The 20,392-nt window shown below is 34.3% G+C and overlaps 3 protein-coding genes across 4 annotated transcripts; all 3 read right to left on the reverse strand.

The window, feature by feature from the left end:
* Positions 1–2,111: 2,111 nt before the first annotated feature.
* On the reverse strand, positions 2,112–5,902 carry LOC140049223 (short-chain collagen C4-like). Of its 2 annotated transcripts, none has more exons than XM_072094060.1 (4): positions 5,780–5,902; positions 4,205–4,256; positions 3,084–3,179; positions 2,112–2,757 (listed from the first exon to the last, which is right to left on the reverse strand). In XM_072094060.1, exons 1-4 carry the CDS (start codon positions 5,840–5,842, stop codon positions 2,267–2,269), a joined length of 702 nt encoding a protein of 233 aa, XP_071950161.1. In that variant the 5' UTR covers positions 5,843–5,902; the 3' UTR covers positions 2,112–2,266. The 2 variants fall into 2 exon arrangements, with proteins under 2 accessions (XP_071950161.1, XP_071950160.1); XM_072094059.1 differs by having other exon boundaries at positions 5,774–5,902.
* A 4,661-nt stretch (positions 5,903–10,563) lies between these two features.
* Positions 10,564–13,902, reverse strand: LOC140049193 (short-chain collagen C4-like). Its single transcript, XM_072094024.1, has 4 exons — positions 13,756–13,902; positions 12,654–12,705; positions 12,037–12,153; positions 10,564–11,591 (listed from the first exon to the last, which is right to left on the reverse strand). The coding sequence occupies exons 1-4, from the start codon at positions 13,813–13,815 to the stop codon at positions 11,110–11,112; spliced, it is 711 nt and encodes a 236-aa protein (XP_071950125.1). The 5' UTR covers positions 13,816–13,902; the 3' UTR covers positions 10,564–11,109.
* Positions 13,903–15,807: 1,905 nt separating this feature from the next.
* LOC140049195 (uncharacterized) lies at positions 15,808–19,511 on the reverse strand. Its single transcript, XM_072094025.1, has 4 exons — positions 19,400–19,511; positions 18,705–18,765; positions 17,757–17,882; positions 15,808–17,579 (listed from the first exon to the last, which is right to left on the reverse strand). The coding sequence occupies exons 1-4, from the start codon at positions 19,466–19,468 to the stop codon at positions 17,104–17,106; spliced, it is 732 nt and encodes a 243-aa protein (XP_071950126.1). The 5' UTR covers positions 19,469–19,511; the 3' UTR covers positions 15,808–17,103.
* Between the last annotated feature and the right edge of the window lie 881 nt (positions 19,512–20,392).

Consider the following 20,392-nt stretch of genomic DNA (forward strand, 5'->3'; position numbering starts at 1 on the left):
TTGACGTCGAGTATTGATTTTTATGTCCTGTAGGCGAGTCTGTTGTATCCCGGACATCTACTCAACCTATGTCAATCTGCGACTATGAAGAGGCCGACTCCAGGATGTGCATTCACATTGATGATGCCTTAAAGAAAGGTAGCAGGGTTATTTTGGTGCGTACAGTTGATACTGATGTCATTTTTATCCTGGTTGGTATTTTCTGCAATATAATAGCATGTTATCCTGGTACGTGTATCTGGGTCGCATTTTTAAATATAAATACCATCTGCCATAACCTAGGAGAGGATAAGTCAAGAGGGCTGCCAGTTTTTCATGCATTTACTGGGTCCGATACTACATCCCAGTTCTTCGGAAAAGCAAAACACTCTGCATGGGAGACGTGGAACTCATTTCCAGCAGTCACAGAAGCCTTTCTTTTCATGGCACATCACCCTTTCAAATCTCTAGGAGTCAACTCATCTCAATTCCAGTTGCTAGAGGAGTTTACATGTCATCTATACGACAAGACAAGTACTTTAAGAAGTGTTACTAAGCTAAGACAAGATCTTTTTTCAAGAAAGGCACGGACAATGGACATTCCTCCTACACAGGTAAGGGGAGCTTCCATATAATTGTCAATTGTGGTTTAATAATTTATTATCAGGTTCATTTTTTTCTTTCATTAAAAGGTAACACCAATCTTTAAATTGTTTATTGTAGGATGCACTTTTAGAGCATTCCAACAGATCATCCATACCAAGCAAGCATTTGGACCACCAGTCTACAGCCACAGCAGAATGCTCCATCACCAGAAGACTTTGGTTGGACTAAAACTGGCACTACATGGACACCAGTCTGGACCATATATACTACCTGAAGCATACAAGGCATGTGGGGAATTGCTGAAAAGTGTGGCTGCAAAAAGTTGCCTTTTTGCTCAGGGAACTGTAAGGGCCGTTCAGCAGGTCTTTCTTGCAGTGGTCTTTGTTACCCATGCCGTGGAACTTGTTTGTCATCGATCAACTCCGTACCATTATAAGTGTTTGTTTCCAGATAAATAATTTCATAAAAGTAAAGTTGATAATCACCTCCATGTATTGTTATGGATGCTAACGCCATAATTGTCAGTCAAATGGTCTTTTGTCTGTTTACTTACTCCAGTGATTATTGAGCCAAGTTTGATACAGTATATGTTTTATATACTTTTTTTCAGTGGTTCCTAATATTATGTTAAAGGAAAGTAACTGGTACAGGATAAATATATATTAGTAGTTCTATTACAAAAATGAATGTTGTTGTTCTTATAACTACAATGTTCATAACATAGCACAATATTGGCGCGTTTTGATTGAAATCCCCTTCAATATGACAGAAAATTACATTATTTGACCTATATATTCCGTTTGAAGAGAAATCATATATTTTGTATATGTGTATTGCAATGTACATGTCATGAGTTTTAATTTGATACCAAACTTGGTATGTATAGGCCTATACAGTACAAAGATTTAAGTTGTCACTTAATTACGTAATACTAAAAAAAGGGCGTGGTCTAAATGACGTCGTTAAATTGTTCCGATTTTTGGGCACCCCTTCTAGGATTGTTAGATATACCCTAAAGATAGTTTGTGCCAAATTTGGTGCTTTTGTCACAAAGTGCACTAAAAAAGTGATAAGTTACCCTGCTATTTTCGTCACGTCTTAAAATGTAAGTATAACACTCGTGTTTTTAGAGAAACTGTATTTATTATGTCCTGTACTATATATTGATTCAGGGTTTCGTGAAGTTTACCAGAAGTAAAGTGATACTGGAATGTATACGGCATATCGGTTCTCACATTGCTTGTTCAACTAGGAAACGCAGCGTATGTAATTTTCATTTTAAAAATAACAAAGATTTATGGAAAGCGGAAAGTGCAATAAATGATTAATTGTTTTCTTTCGTAGTTGTTGTTAATAGCCATTCAATTTGATATTGTTTTTGTTATATATACTTATAATATGTATTTATTCTGAATATTGTATAAATAAAAGTATATGTAATTAATTGTTTCTTGAAATTTGTATTGTTTTATTGTTCAAAACACATCAATAACTAACTCGTGAAGCCATTTGAGTTTTAACCTCTCTTTTTATTTCGCCAACTATACGCTAAAGTGTGTAACACAAAGCAATAGCGTCATCATCTACCATGAATAATTGATATCATTTGTTAAAGAAAATGTATCCAGTGAGTAGGCCTTTGTAGCCTCAAAATCAAAAACGAGATACCAGTAGTACCTCATTATCTTGTGCATACAACGCATGGTAACTCACGGTTGTTTACATACGGCGGACATTTGAGTGTACCGCATACTCCGACGGCAGGATAAAGCAAAAAGCCGTTATGGTTTGTAGCGGAATTATCTCTAGATTGGGGAGAGCCATCGACGCAAAGGAATTCATGTGCGGCTTTATGATCAGTTTTACCACCCATTAATAGACCTTCGTATTCCTTTGTCCAGCCTCCAGGACATGTTCGTTTAGCTGGGATCATCATACTTGTTGATCTGCCTGTTGCCAGACATACTGCGCAAGATGGATCATTTTGATATAGGTGACCCCACGGAGCATATATTTCTCCCCCACTTGGCGCTGTTTGATACTCGGCCCCAAATACTTTAGCCCGGGCAGATCCTGTCGAAAACAACTGGTCATTGTAATCTGGCGAGGATGGCAAACACAGTGGGTTTGTACCAGCTCCAGAATTTGTATAGTGTCCGCCGCCAAGATATCCTTTAAAAAAATCAAAATGTTGAATGTTGCGCGGTCTGTTGCTTTTATTATAATTTTATATAGGCATAAATGCAATCATTGTAAGCCTATATTTAAATTTTATTATCATACATGTAAATATAATATAAATAATGTAGTTAATTATAATTATATTTCAAGTATAAGAAAAGGTTCATCTGTATGAATATAATAAGTAGAGAAAGACATATTAATATATTATTTATAGACAGTATTCTACTGTGTTAATTTTTTTTGTTTGTTTCATATTGTGATCAATTATCGGATAGGTAAATAAGCCTGAACACGACCAATATCATTTTACTTACCAATATATACGACTTTTGAAGACTTTGGGCAGTCCTTCCGACCCCAATGATTATACACAACATTGGAACTTGCCAAAGTGATGCCTGATGAAAATTCTGTAAAAAAAAATTTAAAAAAAACAAAACAAAAAACACGTATACTATTATTTGAATTTGATCAATCCCACTCGATGAGGTGATACTGTAAGGACGGACGCGAAACACAAGTAAATTAATCAATCACAATCGACAAGAAGAAATTCGATTATACGAACTATCGTTTGTGGTTGGTCAATTTGTGTGCTTACGCGTTTCGTCCTTTTTATTCGAATCCCCTTCGTCATGATTTGGCAGTCCGCTGCAGGACATATCTCTCTTCTAAAGCTCTCCATCTGCTTCTATGTTTTGCAACCAGTTGTATTGAGGTTTGCCTATTTTCCTTTTCCCTATCATTGGTTGCCAAATTATAATTCTTCTTGTCCATCTATCTTCCTGGATTTTTGCAACGTGGCCTTCAAATCATCACTTTGTATCAATTGCTTGAAGCAGGGCTCTTGTTTTTTTATCTTTCTCTTATTTCTTTGCATGGTATCTTGTACATTATTGCTATACCAAGCATTCTCCATTCCGTAGCATACGGGGTAGATCTTAACTAATCCTTGTTTTTTCTCGGTTAGTCTCCGCGTTGCTGTCATTTTCCGTGCGAGAATAATTTTCGAACATTTTCTTTCTGAGGCACATTATTATATATTATAACCTATTATTTGAATAGTTGCAAGGATGTCTTTGAATCTGCCAAACGCTCGGCATCCTGTTATAATTCTGTCTGTAATGTCTTTGGATTTCTTTGATAGGCTGATAGGTTTGCTATAAGTTGTTAACTGTTTAAATGTTTGGATTTGTGTCAGAGTTGGTCATAAATTTGGTTTTCCCTTATAATTTTAAACTCAATTTCTTGCCTTATTCATTTATCCTTTTTAATTGATCTTTGTCCCACGCTTGAAAGAGTATGAACCTAATTTCATTAGACTATAATTTTGAAGATAGTGAAACTATTATTGTAGTCTATTAAGATATCTCAAATAAAAAGAAATAGTACTGCTCTTACTAAATTAATCATCAGAAGATAAGGTTAAGCCTACCTTTGCCGCCGAAAAAGAAATTCCAGATTACTCCACTCTTGTCCTCAGTGGCCTTTATAATAATTAATATAAAATATATAATATTTACTTTAGGCTGATGTTGACGTATTAAAGTGTAAAATGAAATAAATACTTTTAACACATATAATTTATTTATTGCGGTATATACAAATAATAAATAAATTACAAAGCAATAGCTACGAGCTAAGCATGTAAGTTGTAAGTGTATGAAGATCATGATGGACACATTTCAACAATGCAAAAATTCAAATGCACAAAAATGCGGCTTATATTGATTATAATGAACTATTTAATGTTGTATTATATTTGTTATTTTATTCTTAAAGAAAAACAGCAATGAACACCGCCACAGGTTGGATATACAACAAAACAAGGCCATATACATGGCTGCAGTCGCGTGTTCAAGTTAGTGTTTATGACCGACCGACCAACCGACCGACCGATATAGTGAGCTGTAGAGTCGCGTTGCACACGCGACTAAAAATAACTTAAACAGTCACATTTGTCACAACATCTATATAAATCAGCATGTCATTGTCGATTAAGTGGTAGCGGCAATACATTTTTAATCTGATATTCAAAATTAAGTAGACTATATAAATTTATTGAATAATTTAGGAAAGATGCTTGCTACTATAAACTATGCTTAATTTAGAGTTAACTTAAACTTAGAGTTTGCTAGAGATTCCGAACTAAAGTTTGCTAGTGTAGACACATTACACTCACGGTTTGTAAACCTCGAGAATTGACAAACTTAGAGTTTATTAGAGTTTCTGAACTAAAGTTTGCTACTGAGACAAGTTTACACTCACAGTAGTTAAACCTCGGGAATTGGCAAACTGAAAGTTTGCTAGAGATTCTGAACTAAAGTTTGCTAGTGTAGACAAGTTTACACTCACAGTTTGTAAACCTCGGGAATTGGCAAACTTAGAGTTTGCTAGAGATTCCGAACTAAAGTTTGCTAGTGTAGACAATTTTGAACTCACAGTAGTAAACCTCGGGAATTGGCAAACTTAGAGTTTTATACAGATTCCGAACTAACTATTGCTAGTGTAGACACATTTACACTCACGGTTTGTAAACCTCGAGAATTGACAAACTTAGAGTTTATTGGAGTTTTTGAACTAAAGTTTGCTACTGAGACAAGTTTACACTCACAGTAGTAAACCTCGGGAATTGGCAAACTTAGAGTTTGCTAGAGATTTCGAACTAAAGTTTGCTAGTGTAGACACATTTACACTCACGGTTTGTAAATCTCGGGAACTGACAAACTTGGAGTTTGCTAGAGTTTCTGAACTAAAGTTTGCTACTGAGACAAGTTTACACTCACAGTAGTAAACCTCGGGAATTGGCAAACTTAGAGTTTGCTAGAGTTTCCGAACTAAAGTTTGGTAGTGTAGACAAGTTTACACTTAGTAAACCTCGGGAATTGGCAAACTTAGAGATTTCTAGAGATTCCGAACTAAAGTTTGCTAGTGTAGACAAGTTTACACTGAATAAACCTCGGGAATTGTCAAACAAACAAACAAAATGTTGCATTATTCTTACCGGTACCTTTGCTTCCGTCAGCAAAATCAGACAACAGACACAAATGACGATACAATTGAAGATTTTCATTTTTCTTATAGTTGTTGGTTTGTACACCTTCAGAGAAAGGATGTGCGAATGTACAACTGACTCTGTTATTATTATGTAATGGACTGTTAATTTTGAACATGTGTGCATAATAAATTTATTTTAATATAGGTATATTTAGCCTATTGATACGCAAAATAAGTAATAAAAATAAAATCAAATATTCGATTATGTAATTTTTTGTATTTTGTGTTTGTACATCTTATTTATTTGTGTTATTAATACAGAATCAATTCCTAAATTATACAAAAAATATACCGCCCTAATGAAAAATTATATAGAAACCAAAGTCGTACTTCAAATATTGATACAGATTGCTTTAGACATTAAGCAAAAAAAATCAATTATTATTTTATGTTAATTTTTTTTTAATATTGCTGTACGCTTAGCGCATATGTACAAACATAATGATTAAATAATAAATATTAATAACTAATAATTTGAATCGAATATGCAAACTATAATTAGTATGGTTATGTATATTAGAAATAATTGAACAAAATGTCATAATACAGATGATATATTATACACAAACGTACCGCTCCAATGGAAAATTATATAGAAACCAAAGCTTCAAATATTGATACAGGTGGCTCTAGAAATTTAGCAAAGAACAAATCAATTATTTTATAAACGTCATTTTTTTAAAATATTGTTGTATACTTGGCGCATATGTACAAACGTAATGATTTAACTAGAATTTAATTCGTCACTTTGACGAATTATAGGTGATCATTTTTATCATTTTACTGAAATTAATTTTTTTTAAACATGCACGTACGTTAACATACGATCGGAAAATATTGATGTATGCCATCCTATTATACGCTTATAGTGCTGAGTTGTGCCTATTATATGCCATATACAATATGTACAGTACATACTGTATATCTATATACAGTGTAGCATAGGTGAAATTACGGGACACACATCATGTTCAAATTTTTTGGTATGATGGAATTATCAAAATAAACTCGAAGATGACAATTTCGAAAGATAATGAATTGAGCAAATAAATATAAGAATTGGAAGAGAATTTGGCACGTAGAAGCGCTGTGCGCGCTCTTTGAAATTTGTATAACTTTGACGAAAAAGATGAAAAAACTACTTTTTAACTTCAACTGGCCATATGTTAACATCACAACATCCGATAGGCTTGATTTTTATATGAATTCATATCTAAATTTCAGCTTTCATAATAAATTATAGTCATCAAGGTAACCTTCAATTCTGAAGAGCTGTAAGATATTCAAATTTACGGCGAAGGTGAAATTACACGACCTACGTTATTCAAGTTTTATTACGTGATGACGTTTAAAAATGAAAATATTGGCAACTCATGAGTAACATAATTGGTTGAGGTAGAACATATTAAAAATTAAAAGAAAATCGATCACAGATAAGCAAGTTGCGCTCTGTTGAATATGGTGGTCTATGACAAAAGAGATAAAAACACTATTTTTAAAATTCATGTGGCCAAATGATGACGTTGTACCATTTTGTACGTCTAATGTGTATATACACTTATATCTACAACTCATTGGCTTCCATAATAAGTTAAAAAAATTAGGGGTCACTTTCCATTCTGAAGAGTTATATTCATTTTTAAAAGGCCTTATTTTTTAGCACTTTTGTACAATTAATGTGCGCATTTTGTCATTTTTAACGTGCTCGTATAGCACTATTTTAAGTCGAAATAGACTCAAATTTGGTGAATGTACTAAGGAAGATGAGTAGAATGTAATTTGTACAAAACATTAGTATTTTTTACGCTTCCTATGTACGCACGCGCAAAAACGTGTTTTTGCGCAGTAATTTTTTAAAACACGCAAATGGCCTAATTCATGCTCTAAATTGATCAAAACGTAATTTTGAGCTTTTTTAATTTTTAACGCGCGATTTCACGCGCATGACCCAAAGTGCACGTGCGTTTCTATTTGCTAATATTTTTACCCTTGGCCTGAACCTTACGTGTAGTGAATTTTATTAATATGTGATAATGAATTATGGAGATATGATTGATAATGTGATTTCACAAAATGGCGTATAAATAACGTCACGGGTGAGTGATCACGCTCAAAAGATTATTAGGACTAAGTTACAGTATTTGAAAGACATTGTGAAATTTTGGTAATCATTGACATTTAACTTTTTGAGATATTTGTTACACAAAAAGTGTACAGAAAGAAGAAAAATATTTTAATGCAAGTACAATAACAATAGGTGATCATTTTATTCTAAATGATCACCTAATAATAAATAACTAATGATTTGGATCGAATATGTAAACTATAATAAGCAGCACATGGTTACGTATGTCATACAGATAATTTAAAAAGGTCACCATAGGTTAATAATGTTAGCTGTTGTACTTTAAACATATTCTATGAAACAGTTATATCTTTCATTGCCTGGTTCGGTAATTTAAATGAAGAAGAAAGGGCTCATTAGAATTATTAGCATCAAATATAATTGGTTGTACGGTTAATGATTTAAGATACCTTTATGAAAAATAGGTCCTAAGTAATTTAATTAAAAATTTAGAAGATAAGAAACACCCATTACAAGTCAGGCCGGCTTACAGACTCCTAGAGCTGATACGTCAAGAAACCGACTGTCATTTGTACCAAATTCCAAGCATATTTTTAACTTAAAGATTGTATATAATAAATAATAATAATGTCTCATTAGAATTACTAAGATAGCATCCAATAAAATTGGTTGTACGGTTAATGATTTAAGATATCTTTATGAAAAATAGGTCCTAAGTAATTTAATTAAAATTTTAGAAGATAGAAACATCTATTACAAGTCAGGCCGGCTACGGGCTCCTAGAGCTGATATTCAAGAAACCGACTGTCATTTGTACCAAATTCCAAGCATATTTTTAACTTAAAGATTGTATATAATAAATTTTAATGAATATTTTTTATTGTAATTTTTTTTCTATGTAGGCCTATGACGTAATTGTGAATGTTTTGTTTGTTTTACCATATTTTCTGTCGAGGAAACAATTTTTTCATGCACACATTTTTATATATGGAACAAATAAAGATTTGATTTTTGATTTAAATTGTTTAAAACGTCAAAATACAGATGATAAATTATACACAAACGTACCGCTCCAATGGAAAATTATATAGAAACCAAAGTCGTACTTCAAATATTGATACAGGTGGCTCTAGATATTAAGCAAAAAAATCAATTATTTTATAAATGTTAGTTTTTTTTAATATTGCTGTATACTTAGCGCATGTGTACAAATATAATTATTTAATAATAAAATAATATTTGGTTATGTACAAAGAATCAGTAACGAAGTACTATGGCTCTTTGGCCATACCAAAAATAACAGAAACAATAAGAAGACGACTGGCATTTTCTGGACACTGTCTTCGCAATAAAGAAGAAATTATTTCAGATGTTCTGGCAGCAACTCAGGGGCGGATTTAGAGGGGACAGACTTTTTCAATTTCCACGTGGGCTCTGCTATGCGTAACCGACCTTTGCTTCGGAACACTTTACGTCCGTGTGTCCCAGAGAGGTGTGAAAATTCAACGCAACTCAAATCGTCGTAACGTTACGTCGACAGAAAAACATGCTTTAGGCTATATGGTTTATCGCAAATAGCTTGATTTTTCGAAGAGCGAACAAAATACACGATGGGAAGGGTTTTGGAGCAATCGTCACGACGCGTACGTACAGACAATAAATCACGTACGTACGCGTTTTGACGTTTGCTCCCAAGCCATTACCATCATTGTGTCGCCCACGCTATTTGGGATAAACCTAATTGGCAAGAGAAAAAAACCACTTTCGTATATTAAATATTATATATAAAACCCACTATAATCAGATAATAAGAATCGCGTAAGATGCTATCTCCAGGCGTCTACTGTAGAAGAAAATTTGTCCAGACCGCCTAGACGAATATTTTTCCATGTCGGCACCCTCTTTATCAAAATCCTAGATCCGCTCCGCTGTGGCAGCCAAAACATGGGCTTGCAAAACAAGGAAGGCCAGCACTCACATACATTGATGTACTAGAGACGGATACTGATATGCAGAGAGAGAGAGAGGAACTGGCTGTCACAATGGCACAATGGAAGTTGTGGAAGTTCGGGTATGTCCCGGACGCGATTTTTTTTTTCGTACATAAGTTGGGGACCCCATGTGAAAGATAGCCAAACTACTTCCTAAATATAACTAAACCTAACCCTCCAAATAATCTCTCTCTCACTATAAAGTAAAAGAGTAGCTCATGGGAGTCGAACCCCATACATCGACATGTAAAGTCCATAGTCTTATTCACTCGACTACACAGACGGCTCGACAGAAATCGTTTACATTAGCGAATTGTAGTTAGCTCGATTCTTACGTCACACCTTATGGATATCGCTAATGCAAACGATTTCTGTCGAGCCGTCTGTGTAGTCGAGTGAATAAAAGCTACTTCTTTCACTTTATAGTTATAGATTATTTAGAGAGTTATGTTCAGTTATATTTAGGAAATAGTTCGGCTATCTTTCACATGGGTCCCCAACTTATGTACGAAAAAAAAATCGCTAAGTAAGTCAGTTTTACATACGTCAATTGTCGCTCAATCTCTTTGTGCCTACGTTCGTTGCGTTGCGTCCAAGTTGGAATCAAGCTTTAACGACGAAGAAGACAGAGACGAGTCAAGAAGAGAATTAAAAGCAAGATATTTTTCTTCCACAACACAGATTTAATAACTTTTTATAGTATAGAACTCATTGTATTCTAATATAGGTACAGTAGGACCTATATTAAGTTAGTAAAGTTATAGTAGTATTGTGCAGTTCTGTACTTATGTCAGATAATGTACCGTAATGTTACAATTGTCCCCCTAAAAATAAAATAAAATTGTCGTTTAAATTTACCTGAAAAAACTGTAATTTAAAGCAAAAAAATAGTCCAAATTGTCTATCAGGCAATGGTTTTTTGTTAAATTTAACTTTCTTTTTTTGTCTTTTTATAAGTGAAATCATTATTTTTGTTTGTTTTTTTAAAAGTGCAAAAGTGACCGGAAAACGAGCGTTGGTCTTATGGCCATCCACACCAACAATTGTAAATCTTAAATTATTAATTTGAAATTGTGAATAAATTGATACTCGAAATTGAGAGGAGACATAAAGATACTGGAAATAAATTTAAAACACTGCAAAACAAATCATGTAACACAACAACAACATTCTCTAACCCTACCCATAACCACTATGTCATGGTAATTACCATGTGCAAACAACGCATGCCAACTCGTCGTTGCCAACGTACGGTGGACATGGGAGTGACCCACATACTCCGACAGCAGGGGAGAGCAAAAAGCCATTCTGGTTTGACGAGGAGCTCGGCCTTGCTTGAGGATTTGCATCGACACAAAGGTGTTCATATCCGCTTGGACGACCACCAAGGGAACCCATTAACAAACCTTCGTACTCTTTGGTCCAGCCTTCAGGGCATGTACGTTTAGCTGGGATCATCATACTGGTCGAGCGACCTCGCGCCAGGCAGACCGCACAAACTGCATCCCAGTCATTCATGCCACTCAACGGAGCGTAAGAGCTGGTATCATACTCAGCACCATATACTCCTGACCGTCCGCTGGAGGCTCCACTCGCTATCAAGCCGGTATTGTATTCAGGCGACTCTGGTAAACACAGTGGCTTGGTACCAGCCCCATGTTGTGAATACAAACCTCCACCAACATATCCTAAAATTGTAAAATAAATTACGATGTAAATGTATACATCAATCTTACATTAATTTGTTCATAATAAATACTGAATAATATTACCTTAAAACAAGATTCCTTTCAGGAAAAAAACGTAAATGCCCAGTTTTAACGCATATTTTCCATGTTAAATTTTCCAATTTTAATTTTATTATTTTGCAGGATTTCACAATCAGGTTTAAGAAAAAAAACTATTTAGTGAACCAGTTCACCGGGGTAACACCCTACTCTTCTTTAAAGTGCACACAGGTTATAACTGTGTACACTGGACCTACGGTTTATAGTCCTTATCCGAGAAGACTTGTTCCACCACCAGAACTACTGTAGGAGCGAGTCGGCCTCGAACCCTTGCCGATGTTGTTGGCTTTTTAGGTACAGTAAACGGCGCCCCTTAACCGCTCATCCATTTGACTCTTTAACCTACCAGTATATACGATGTCTGAAGAATCTGGAGTGCAGTCAGTTCGTCCCCAATGAGTGTACGCAACACTGGAATTTTTCATCTGCCTCTCTTGGCATTCATTTGGTGTTTGAGTGTCTTCTGTAAATGAAGTAATATTGTATTTATAGAGTTTCATTTTACGTTTTAGTTAATCACAAAAGAGTTTATTGTAAAAGTATTCACTACCAATTTATAGCCCAATCCTATAGATGCGAGGTGAGAATTTGATTTTTAGTAGGGAGCTTCGATTTCAGACGACCTATGACCTAGCCATGACGTGTCATCGGTCGTCCTCTGAATCTAGAAACCATCAAAACTGTGTCGAGGAATAAGAAGCACGTCCTAAGTTTCCCGCATGCCCACATATGTTTCTAAGCTCCCTATTTATTAATAATTAATATAAATATGGATTTTGTGATGCGCTAAATCCATGTTTGTGCCCATACATGGACACGATGACGTCATATCACTACCATATTTGGACACATCACACTTTTTTTGTCACATAAATTTTGATAGTGTAGACAGAGATTTATACTGTAGGCCTCCTGATTCCAGTCTCTGTAATGTACATATAAACAAAATCATGAAAACTTTACCTTCTTCGTCGAAAAATAAATTCCAGACATTTTGCCCGTCATCGTCAGATCCCTTTAAAATAATTATGATAACATTATAAAATCATTTTTTTTATTCATGAACCTTTTACTTTTTTTGTGAAAGTAAATATATGGCATTATATTAACTACTACATTAAATATTTCATATCATAACGTTTTCAGTGTCACTTTAATGATTTTAAAAGTGGATCACATTATGAAATTATGAATACAATTTTAGCAAAAACAATAATGTAAAACCAACTTAGTGAATAAAATTTGGATCCCAAAAAAGAAAAAAAAAGAAAATAACTATTTATATGGTCCAGTAAGAAGCAATTAATGAACAACGATTTTACTATTTCTATTTGAGCTTTAAAAGTGTTTATTTAATTTTAAAATGTATAGTTAAATGTGTGTGTTTGTTGTGTTAACATACTGTACATCCATAATTACCCCTGGTCGAATATCATCAAATCCAGATATTTTTTGTATTCATTTAAAGATATATTGTCCCCCTAAAAAAATATTTTTTATAATTTTTTTGTTGAATATGTTATTTTAATATCACATAATAGTTATTCACTCTCACAAAAAATTGGGTCTGAAAAAAATTTATTTACCTGAGAAAAATGTAATTTAAAGCAAAAAATGGTCAAATTGTCTGGAAGACAATGAGTTTTTGGGTAATTTAACTGTTTATTTTGTCTTTTTATAGGTGAAATAATTTTTTTTCTCCGTTTTTTTTCTTATGGAAGTGAACAACTTCATTAAAACTGCAAAATGGCCTATTCAAAGTCCGATTTTAAAAATCTTTATTTTTCATGATTTTGGGGGACAATACATCTTTAACTGTGAGAACCAGGTGCGAATCAAAGATGTTGAAAGTGGGAACGTAAACATTGTCAAATGAATTGTTGGACCCAACAACATTATTGTTCTATCTTTTACATTGTAATTTTCAAAATTTGGGAAGCTTTCAGTCCGCCTAATATTGACTACCGTACTATTTTCAATCTCACAGAACAATACACATACCATACTTTTCCCCTTCTTCTTCCTAACCCAGAACAAAAATGGTTTCAAAATGCGTATAACTTACCTGTGTCTGATGTACAAGAAGCAGGAAAGAGAAAACCAAAATGGTTGTATACTTGAACATTTTTATTTACCCGTCACTATCTTTACCGTCTGCAGATTAAATGTTATGTGCGGACCCTTAGAAGAAGTGGATCTATTTAAATAATATGTACCCTAAATTGAACTTCCCAAATACAAATGAAACAGGAACATTATTAACCAAATAGTCGTGTTTTCTAATTTATGTTACAAAACAGTTTATGGACAATACAGTTATTAATTATAAAGCAACAACCCCCTACTTTGTTTGAAAGAACTTCTGTTGTTTAGCGTATATACCCAAGAGAAATTGTTGCACCCCTGCTGATGTGAAGTCTACCTTTGGCCAGAATACATGATGCGCTCTTGCTTCATTTTTGCTGACCATCTCCTCAGAGAATTGTGTATTATTTTCTCGTAAATTACATTAATATGTGTGTATCGATTATGCCGGTAAATAATTAGGCCGTGTTTCCGCAGCCAAAATACAAAAAAAAAATTATTGGTTAATTTTTTAACCAATCATGTTATTAATTGAAAAATATAAAGCGCGTATGGTCAGTTATTACCAAACATCCAATCACAACGCAACAATTTGTCCTTCGGATCAAAAGTTAAAAATTATCGCATTTATCCGATAATTATCCGACTTGAATGAGAAACTTATCGGTATGTAAGTGGAATCGGTTAAACCCTGTTTCCACAGGCAGTTTATCGATTAATGTTTGGCATCGGAAAGACAGCATTAGATAAAGTAGACCTATATTATTATATCATTCTAAGACGGTTGAAATTTGATCAGTTTCCATTTTTGTGGGAAAATATGTTTGTAGTCAGTACAGTACAGTGGTAGTTTCAATGACACTGGTTTTTAAGCGTATGATAGGTTGGATTAATGTCAATAAAGTTATCATCCAATTTGACTAAAATGTAGGAATCTAGGAAACTCTCGCAACCATGCTTTACTGGTCATTGTTTTAGGGGCTATTGTTCTAGTTTGCATTGTTCTTATGGAATACATTCCACAAGAACAATACTGTATGCATTGGCTACTTGTTTGTTGAACACAGCTAACATCAGTATAGTGTGCGTGAAGTATCCAAAATTCCATAAGCAATTATTGTACTTAACTACTACTCTGTAAGAAGGTAAAGTTGGCCTACAGTTTGAATATTCTTGTAACACAATCTTTGGTGAGTTATCTATACGTTGTATTACTTGTTGACTAGATGTTGTAGAATGCGCTACAGGATTGTGTCCGGTAATGGTTTACTGTTTAAGCCACTCTGAACCACACACTAGGATATCGCTATGATCGGTCTACTAGGCCTACTAGGCCTACATATCTTGGTTTATTTGTTTCATCCATGTCATACGTATGTTGGTTTAGCCTATTAGTTATAAAAGCTTGGTTATTGGTTTACTTTACTTGTCTTACCTAAATGAATATGCATGGTGTTAAGGGCCTTTCACACCTGTTCCGGCACGGTTCCGGTCCGGCGAATCGAACACAAATGTTTCGTTTTTACGACGCTCCACGCGGCCAAGCACCAATCGATATGCGCGTAGCCGCGTGAAAACGAAACATTGACGTTCGATTGGATTTGCCGTCGCCGGACCGGAACCGTGCCGGAGCAGGTGTGAAAGGCCCTTTATTTATGTTCAGGCTATTATTTGTCATGCTCTTGATTATATATTATAAAGAATGGCAAGAATGAGAAGCGCACTTTGTGACAGCGCACCCCGCGCGTCAATTCAAATACTATTTTTGCTTGGTTACTTGTGTTGCGCTTACGTCATTGCGTTTTGTCAAAGAGTGGGAACCAGCTTAAGTAATTTGACCAATCACGATGCGATGGGTCATCCAAACTGTCGCCTATGATTGGTCAACTCACTTTGCATACAAGTGGAAACAAAGCTTTAATTACTACCGTGTATATTTAGGTCTTTAATTTGTATAAAAATGTGATATATTTATTACGTTTACAAACAATGGACAAATAAGACATATGTTGCTAAATACGATGAACAAATTTATTTATTTATTTATTCTGTCTTTATCTGAATGACACTTTCAGTGCTAAAGCATTGATTTACAAAGTGGTTCAGTAGAGAACATTAAAAATATAATAAAAATAATTCAAACACCAACTAACACAGTAATTTACATTAGTACACACATTTACTAACTACCTACCCATGTATTGAAACAATTGAGAAGTATTTGCATTTAACGAACACTATCTTCCATACTGAGTATTCTATGCGCATCTGCCATTTTGTGACGCAAATCAGAGCTCATGAATGTTCTATTTGCGCGAATAGATCCGATCCACCCAAATAGATCCGATTCGCCCGAACAGATCCGATCAGCCCGTCGGCGTTGTTGTTTTCTATCGGGTTAAGACAGAAATCAGGAATAGTGCATGAACCTTATAACTATTTTTTATGAAAAAGGTTAATTACAAGATAGCTAAATATAACTTAACCTAACTCTTTAGATAGTCTCTCTAAAATATTTCAAACCCAGTGGCCATATTCACCATTCACAATAGGCTAAGGGAAACACTTAAATCCTTAAAAATCTCCTATCTAAATGAATACAATTTAAGAGAAATACTTAAATATTTATTGAATTAAGTGAAATACTTAGTTTTAAGTCTTCAAACTGAAGCATAAATACCACTCGTCCAAGCATTTCGGCCTGGCGTAACCCTTTGACACGATGTTGGTCCGCGTCCATCTAATTTCCTAATTCATGCCATAACATCATATGGAAAAAAATAATGCCGCCCGCATAATGGAAAAGGATTTATCTCGGCATTTGGTGAGATTGTCAATACTAGGGTATGATATCTGCGTGACACATTATCTCACAAATAATTTTTTCTTCAGTAGATTTATTTATTTTTCTGTGTAAACATTTAAAATTAACTAAAGAGAAACTGAAAAAAATACGTAAAATACAATGTTTTGTATTCAAACAAATTGAGATCTAGCATAACCACATCAATTCTATATGGAACATTTAAAAAACAATGAACAAAAATAAAAATACATGTATGGATATTGTCATTCATATATCTGTTCAACTGGACTTACCTGGTAATAATATAACAGCCAACATTCCATCATTCAGCCTGATGATACGACCTACATAGGTTGTGACGGCGTCGGGTTATTATAAACAAGTAAAGTCCAGTTGAATAGATTTATCCTTCTAAACTTAACCTGACAGTGTTTAGAGTGCAAGTTAGAACACTAAGCACGCGCACGCTACAGGTATGAGTATTAAATGTAGTGTATTTTGATAATTTCACTTTCCCATATTTTACCATGTGCATACAACGCATGGCAATTGGGCATCATTTGTGTATGGTGGACATGGGAGTGACCCACATATTCCAACGACAGGATAGAGCAAGAATCCGTTCTGGTCTGCTAAGGAACCATGCCTAGCTTGAGGAGTTCCATCAACGCAAAGGTAGTCATGTCCACCACTATGCGTATGATGGCTACCCATTAATAAACCTTCGTATTCCTTTGTCCAGCCTCCAGGACATGTACGCTTAGCTGGTATCATCATACTGGTCGACCGACCTTGCGCCAGACAGACCGCGCAAATTACATCGTGGTCATGCATGTCATTCAAAGGAGAATATGAAGTGGTTTCGTACTCGGCACCATATAGATTTGTCCGACTACCAGTAGTCGATTTCAAATCGTCATTGTATTCAGGTACATCTGGTAAACACAATGGATCTGTGCCACCTCCATGGTGTGAATAGTGTCCTCCGCCGACATATCCTACAGGTTTAATAAATCATCATCATTAATTTTGTTTAAGCAAATTAATCAATTAGATTGCCTTGTGAATGTAAACCGTAACCCTGTGCTTGATATTGTTATTGAAAGTATTGTTTCTTTTTAAGACTGCCACTGTCTTATCATTGTAAGCCTAATTAAATTTCATAATTTACCTACCAGTATATACGATGTCTGAAGAATCTGATGTGCAGTCAGTTCGTCCCCAATGAGTGTACACAACACTGGCATTTCTCGTTTCACACGTCATTTGCTTCCCTTTGCAACTATCTTGTGGCCTGTATTCTGTCATTATAAGTTAAAAAGTATAAAATTAATGTTTTATATATCACCTAAATAAATTCCTGTCATTTAATTGGGCGATTGTGGGTCACATGGCGTGCAATAGTACGCACTATTTAACGATCGTTAAATAGTATTTTTAAATCTGTTCGGGTTTGGAAAATATTTGTTTATACTTATATTGCATTTAAAATACAACAGCCCCACCTAGGCTATATAAGAATTGTTTACTGTATGACGTCAGAATATAGAATACACAGTAATTTTAATTGCCTTCATAAAGCATAATGTCTACTATACATTTGTTTTCTTTTCGAATTTGTTTAATGAAATGTCAGTAATTTACTTTTATTGTTAATTCGAAGTCTCTATAAGTTCACTCTCAAATACGAATGACCAAACATAATTATGTATATTTCAAAGTACATACAAAATCTAAGATAAATCTGAGTATAGTGACAATATCTGCTCGTGGTCGTATTCATATGTCTGAAGTTGTTAAGGAGACCATTTTTTTTATTTCATACTTCCAATATTGGTAGGTAAATTATTTGTATTGAGGCTGTAGTTTGGGGGTTGACGTGCTTGTTGCCTTCCAATTCCAAGGTCCAGGGTTCAATCCTGACCTAGTGCCAGGGTTGTAACTCACGACTCTTTCAACTCCACTTCCTAAGCCTCAGATGAGAAATAGTTTATAAGCACGATATATTATAAAACAGTTTATCCATCCTCCTGTAATTGGCCTGTGTGGACCCTTTCTCAGAGCTTTCTACAAACGTTTATTGCCCAAGAAAAACGTTATAATTAAAGAAATTAACAACTTACCCTTGTCACCGAAAAAGAAATTCCACACTCGGTTTCCATCATTACCTTCGTCTTCACGTCCCTTTGTAATTATCAAATAAATAGTATAGTTTTAAACTCATCGAAATTCGTCACCGCGATAATGCTGAGATAATTAAATAAAACGGTATAATGAGAGGCACTCCCAATCGGATTTGAATAAAAACAGCCCCAGACAGATATATAGTAAGATTGTGCGGCATTGTATACCGTAGTATAGCTTGTGTTTCTTCTTTGAAAAATAGATCTTTTATGACACCGCATTTCAAGAGCGTCCCTTTTTAAGGTCTTCAGAACGGCTTGGTACTAATAATATTACAGTAAGGATACAGATGCTGTACTAAATAAACCGAGACAAATACTGATACATGGAATAAACTAATGCATACTGTAGCTACTGTAATAATGTTCATATTAAGTGCAGTCTCCATAGTTGCAACTGTAAACAAAAGAAGGTTTTTTTCTAAACCAGCCTGTCCAGAATTGTTATTAGATTTCTTAAACCACCTTCGTTTAACTGTGCAAACCAGGAGCAGATCCAAAAATGTTGAAATAGTGGGAGCCTAACAAATTATGAGAAAGACATTCTTGGATGCGCCTATGCAAAATGATATTATTTTTATTGGGATTGACTGCTGTAATAGCCAACTATGTTGTATATATACGACAAAACTTACCTCTGTTTGTTGTCTTGTTAAGGATAACAGGCAGAAAACTGCAACCGCCGTATACTTTGAAATTCTCATTGTAGAAAATTGGAAAATTCACCTGAAATAACTTCTTTGCCTTTATAGTTTGAAGTGAAAAAAAATGCAATCGGATCTATTTTAAATACTCTTTAAAATAAAGGGAAATTCCCCAAAATGTTTTCGTTCAAATGCTGTGTATTTATGCATTTCTTGATGGACAAGGTATTATTATTGAATAGTGTACATATTTGTCTCCAGAAGAAAAAAGGAAATTGTTTATTATAACCTATATAATTATTTGAGTTGTGAAAAATGTTAAACCCGGAAGGCGCATTCCTTTTCAAACAAAAAAGCTTTTAAAAAACAGGTGAGTATATTAATACCTCTGAGATAGGTATTCATTTAAACCAATCAAGTCGCCGTGGTTTCTATAAACGGGGAATTTCGGAAAATCTAGAAAAAATCCCTTAAGTTTTTATTGTACAAAACCATCAACACACTTTATAAAATTAATGAAAACATTCAAAAGGGTTAGGAGGGGATTAGGAGGAACAATATACCACCATTTTGTTTACAAATTATTTATATCTGTATACACTTCAGTTATGTTAACTCAACTAATCTTCTATCATAAAGTACAAGAAATGTAACTGTGTTCAATCTTGTAAAAAAAACATGTATTATTATACACAAAAGGTGGATTTCATAAACGTCACACTACACGACCACGGTGGCACAGTTCCAAAAGACCACAATGGATGATGTGAAAATTCAAACTTTTCAAACTGGCTTGGCTCTGTCTACACCTATCAAACTAGTTGAAAAAATGTGATTTACCCAATTATGGTAGTGATATGTAATGTAGATATGTAATAAGTGAATGTTTTAAGGTTTTTTATTTATGTATGTTTTTAATTGTATGGTACGATATCTAATTTTATTAAGATGTTTCTATTTTTATAGCAATTTTAACTAATTTTT

The sequence above is a fragment of the Antedon mediterranea genome, chromosome 5 (genome assembly GCF_964355755.1).
Source record: "Antedon mediterranea chromosome 5, ecAntMedi1.1, whole genome shotgun sequence".
NCBI classification, from domain to species: Eukaryota; Metazoa; Echinodermata; class Crinoidea; order Comatulida; family Antedonidae; genus Antedon; species Antedon mediterranea.

What these genes read in the sequence shown, in the direction of transcription:
- LOC140049223 (XM_072094059.1), bottom strand. Translation starts at nt 5,842, where the DNA reads ATGAAAATCTTCAATTGTATCGTCATTTGTGTCTGTTGTCTGATTTTG. An exon ending in TGACGGAAGCAAAGGTACCG is followed by an intron (nt 4,257 to 5,773) that starts GTAAGAATAATG and finishes ATTATTATAAAG; the next exon opens with GCCACTGAGGACAAGAGTGG. An exon ending in TTTCTTTTTCGGCGGCAAAG is followed by an intron (nt 3,180 to 4,204) that starts GTAGGCTTAACC and finishes TTTTTTTTACAG; the next exon opens with AATTTTCATCAGGCATCACT.
- LOC140049193 (XM_072094024.1), bottom strand. Translation starts at nt 13,815, where the DNA reads ATGTTCAAGTATACAACCATTTTGGTTTTCTCTTTCCTGCTTCTTGTA. An exon ending in TTCTTGTACATCAGACACAG is followed by an intron (nt 12,706 to 13,755) that starts GTAAGTTATACG and finishes ATTATTTTAAAG; the next exon opens with GGATCTGACGATGACGGGCA. An exon ending in TTCAGACATCGTATATACTG is followed by an intron (nt 11,592 to 12,036) that starts GTAGGTTAAAGA and finishes TTACAATTTTAG; the next exon opens with GATATGTTGGTGGAGGTTTG.
- LOC140049195 (XM_072094025.1), bottom strand. Translation starts at nt 19,468, where the DNA reads ATGAGAATTTCAAAGTATACGGCGGTTGCAGTTTTCTGCCTGTTATCC. An exon ending in TAACAAGACAACAAACAGAG is followed by an intron (nt 18,766 to 19,399) that starts GTAAGTTTTGTC and finishes ATAATTACAAAG; the next exon opens with GGACGTGAAGACGAAGGTAA. An exon ending in TTTCTTTTTCGGTGACAAGG is followed by an intron (nt 17,883 to 18,704) that starts GTAAGTTGTTAA and finishes TTATAATGACAG; the next exon opens with AATACAGGCCACAAGATAGT.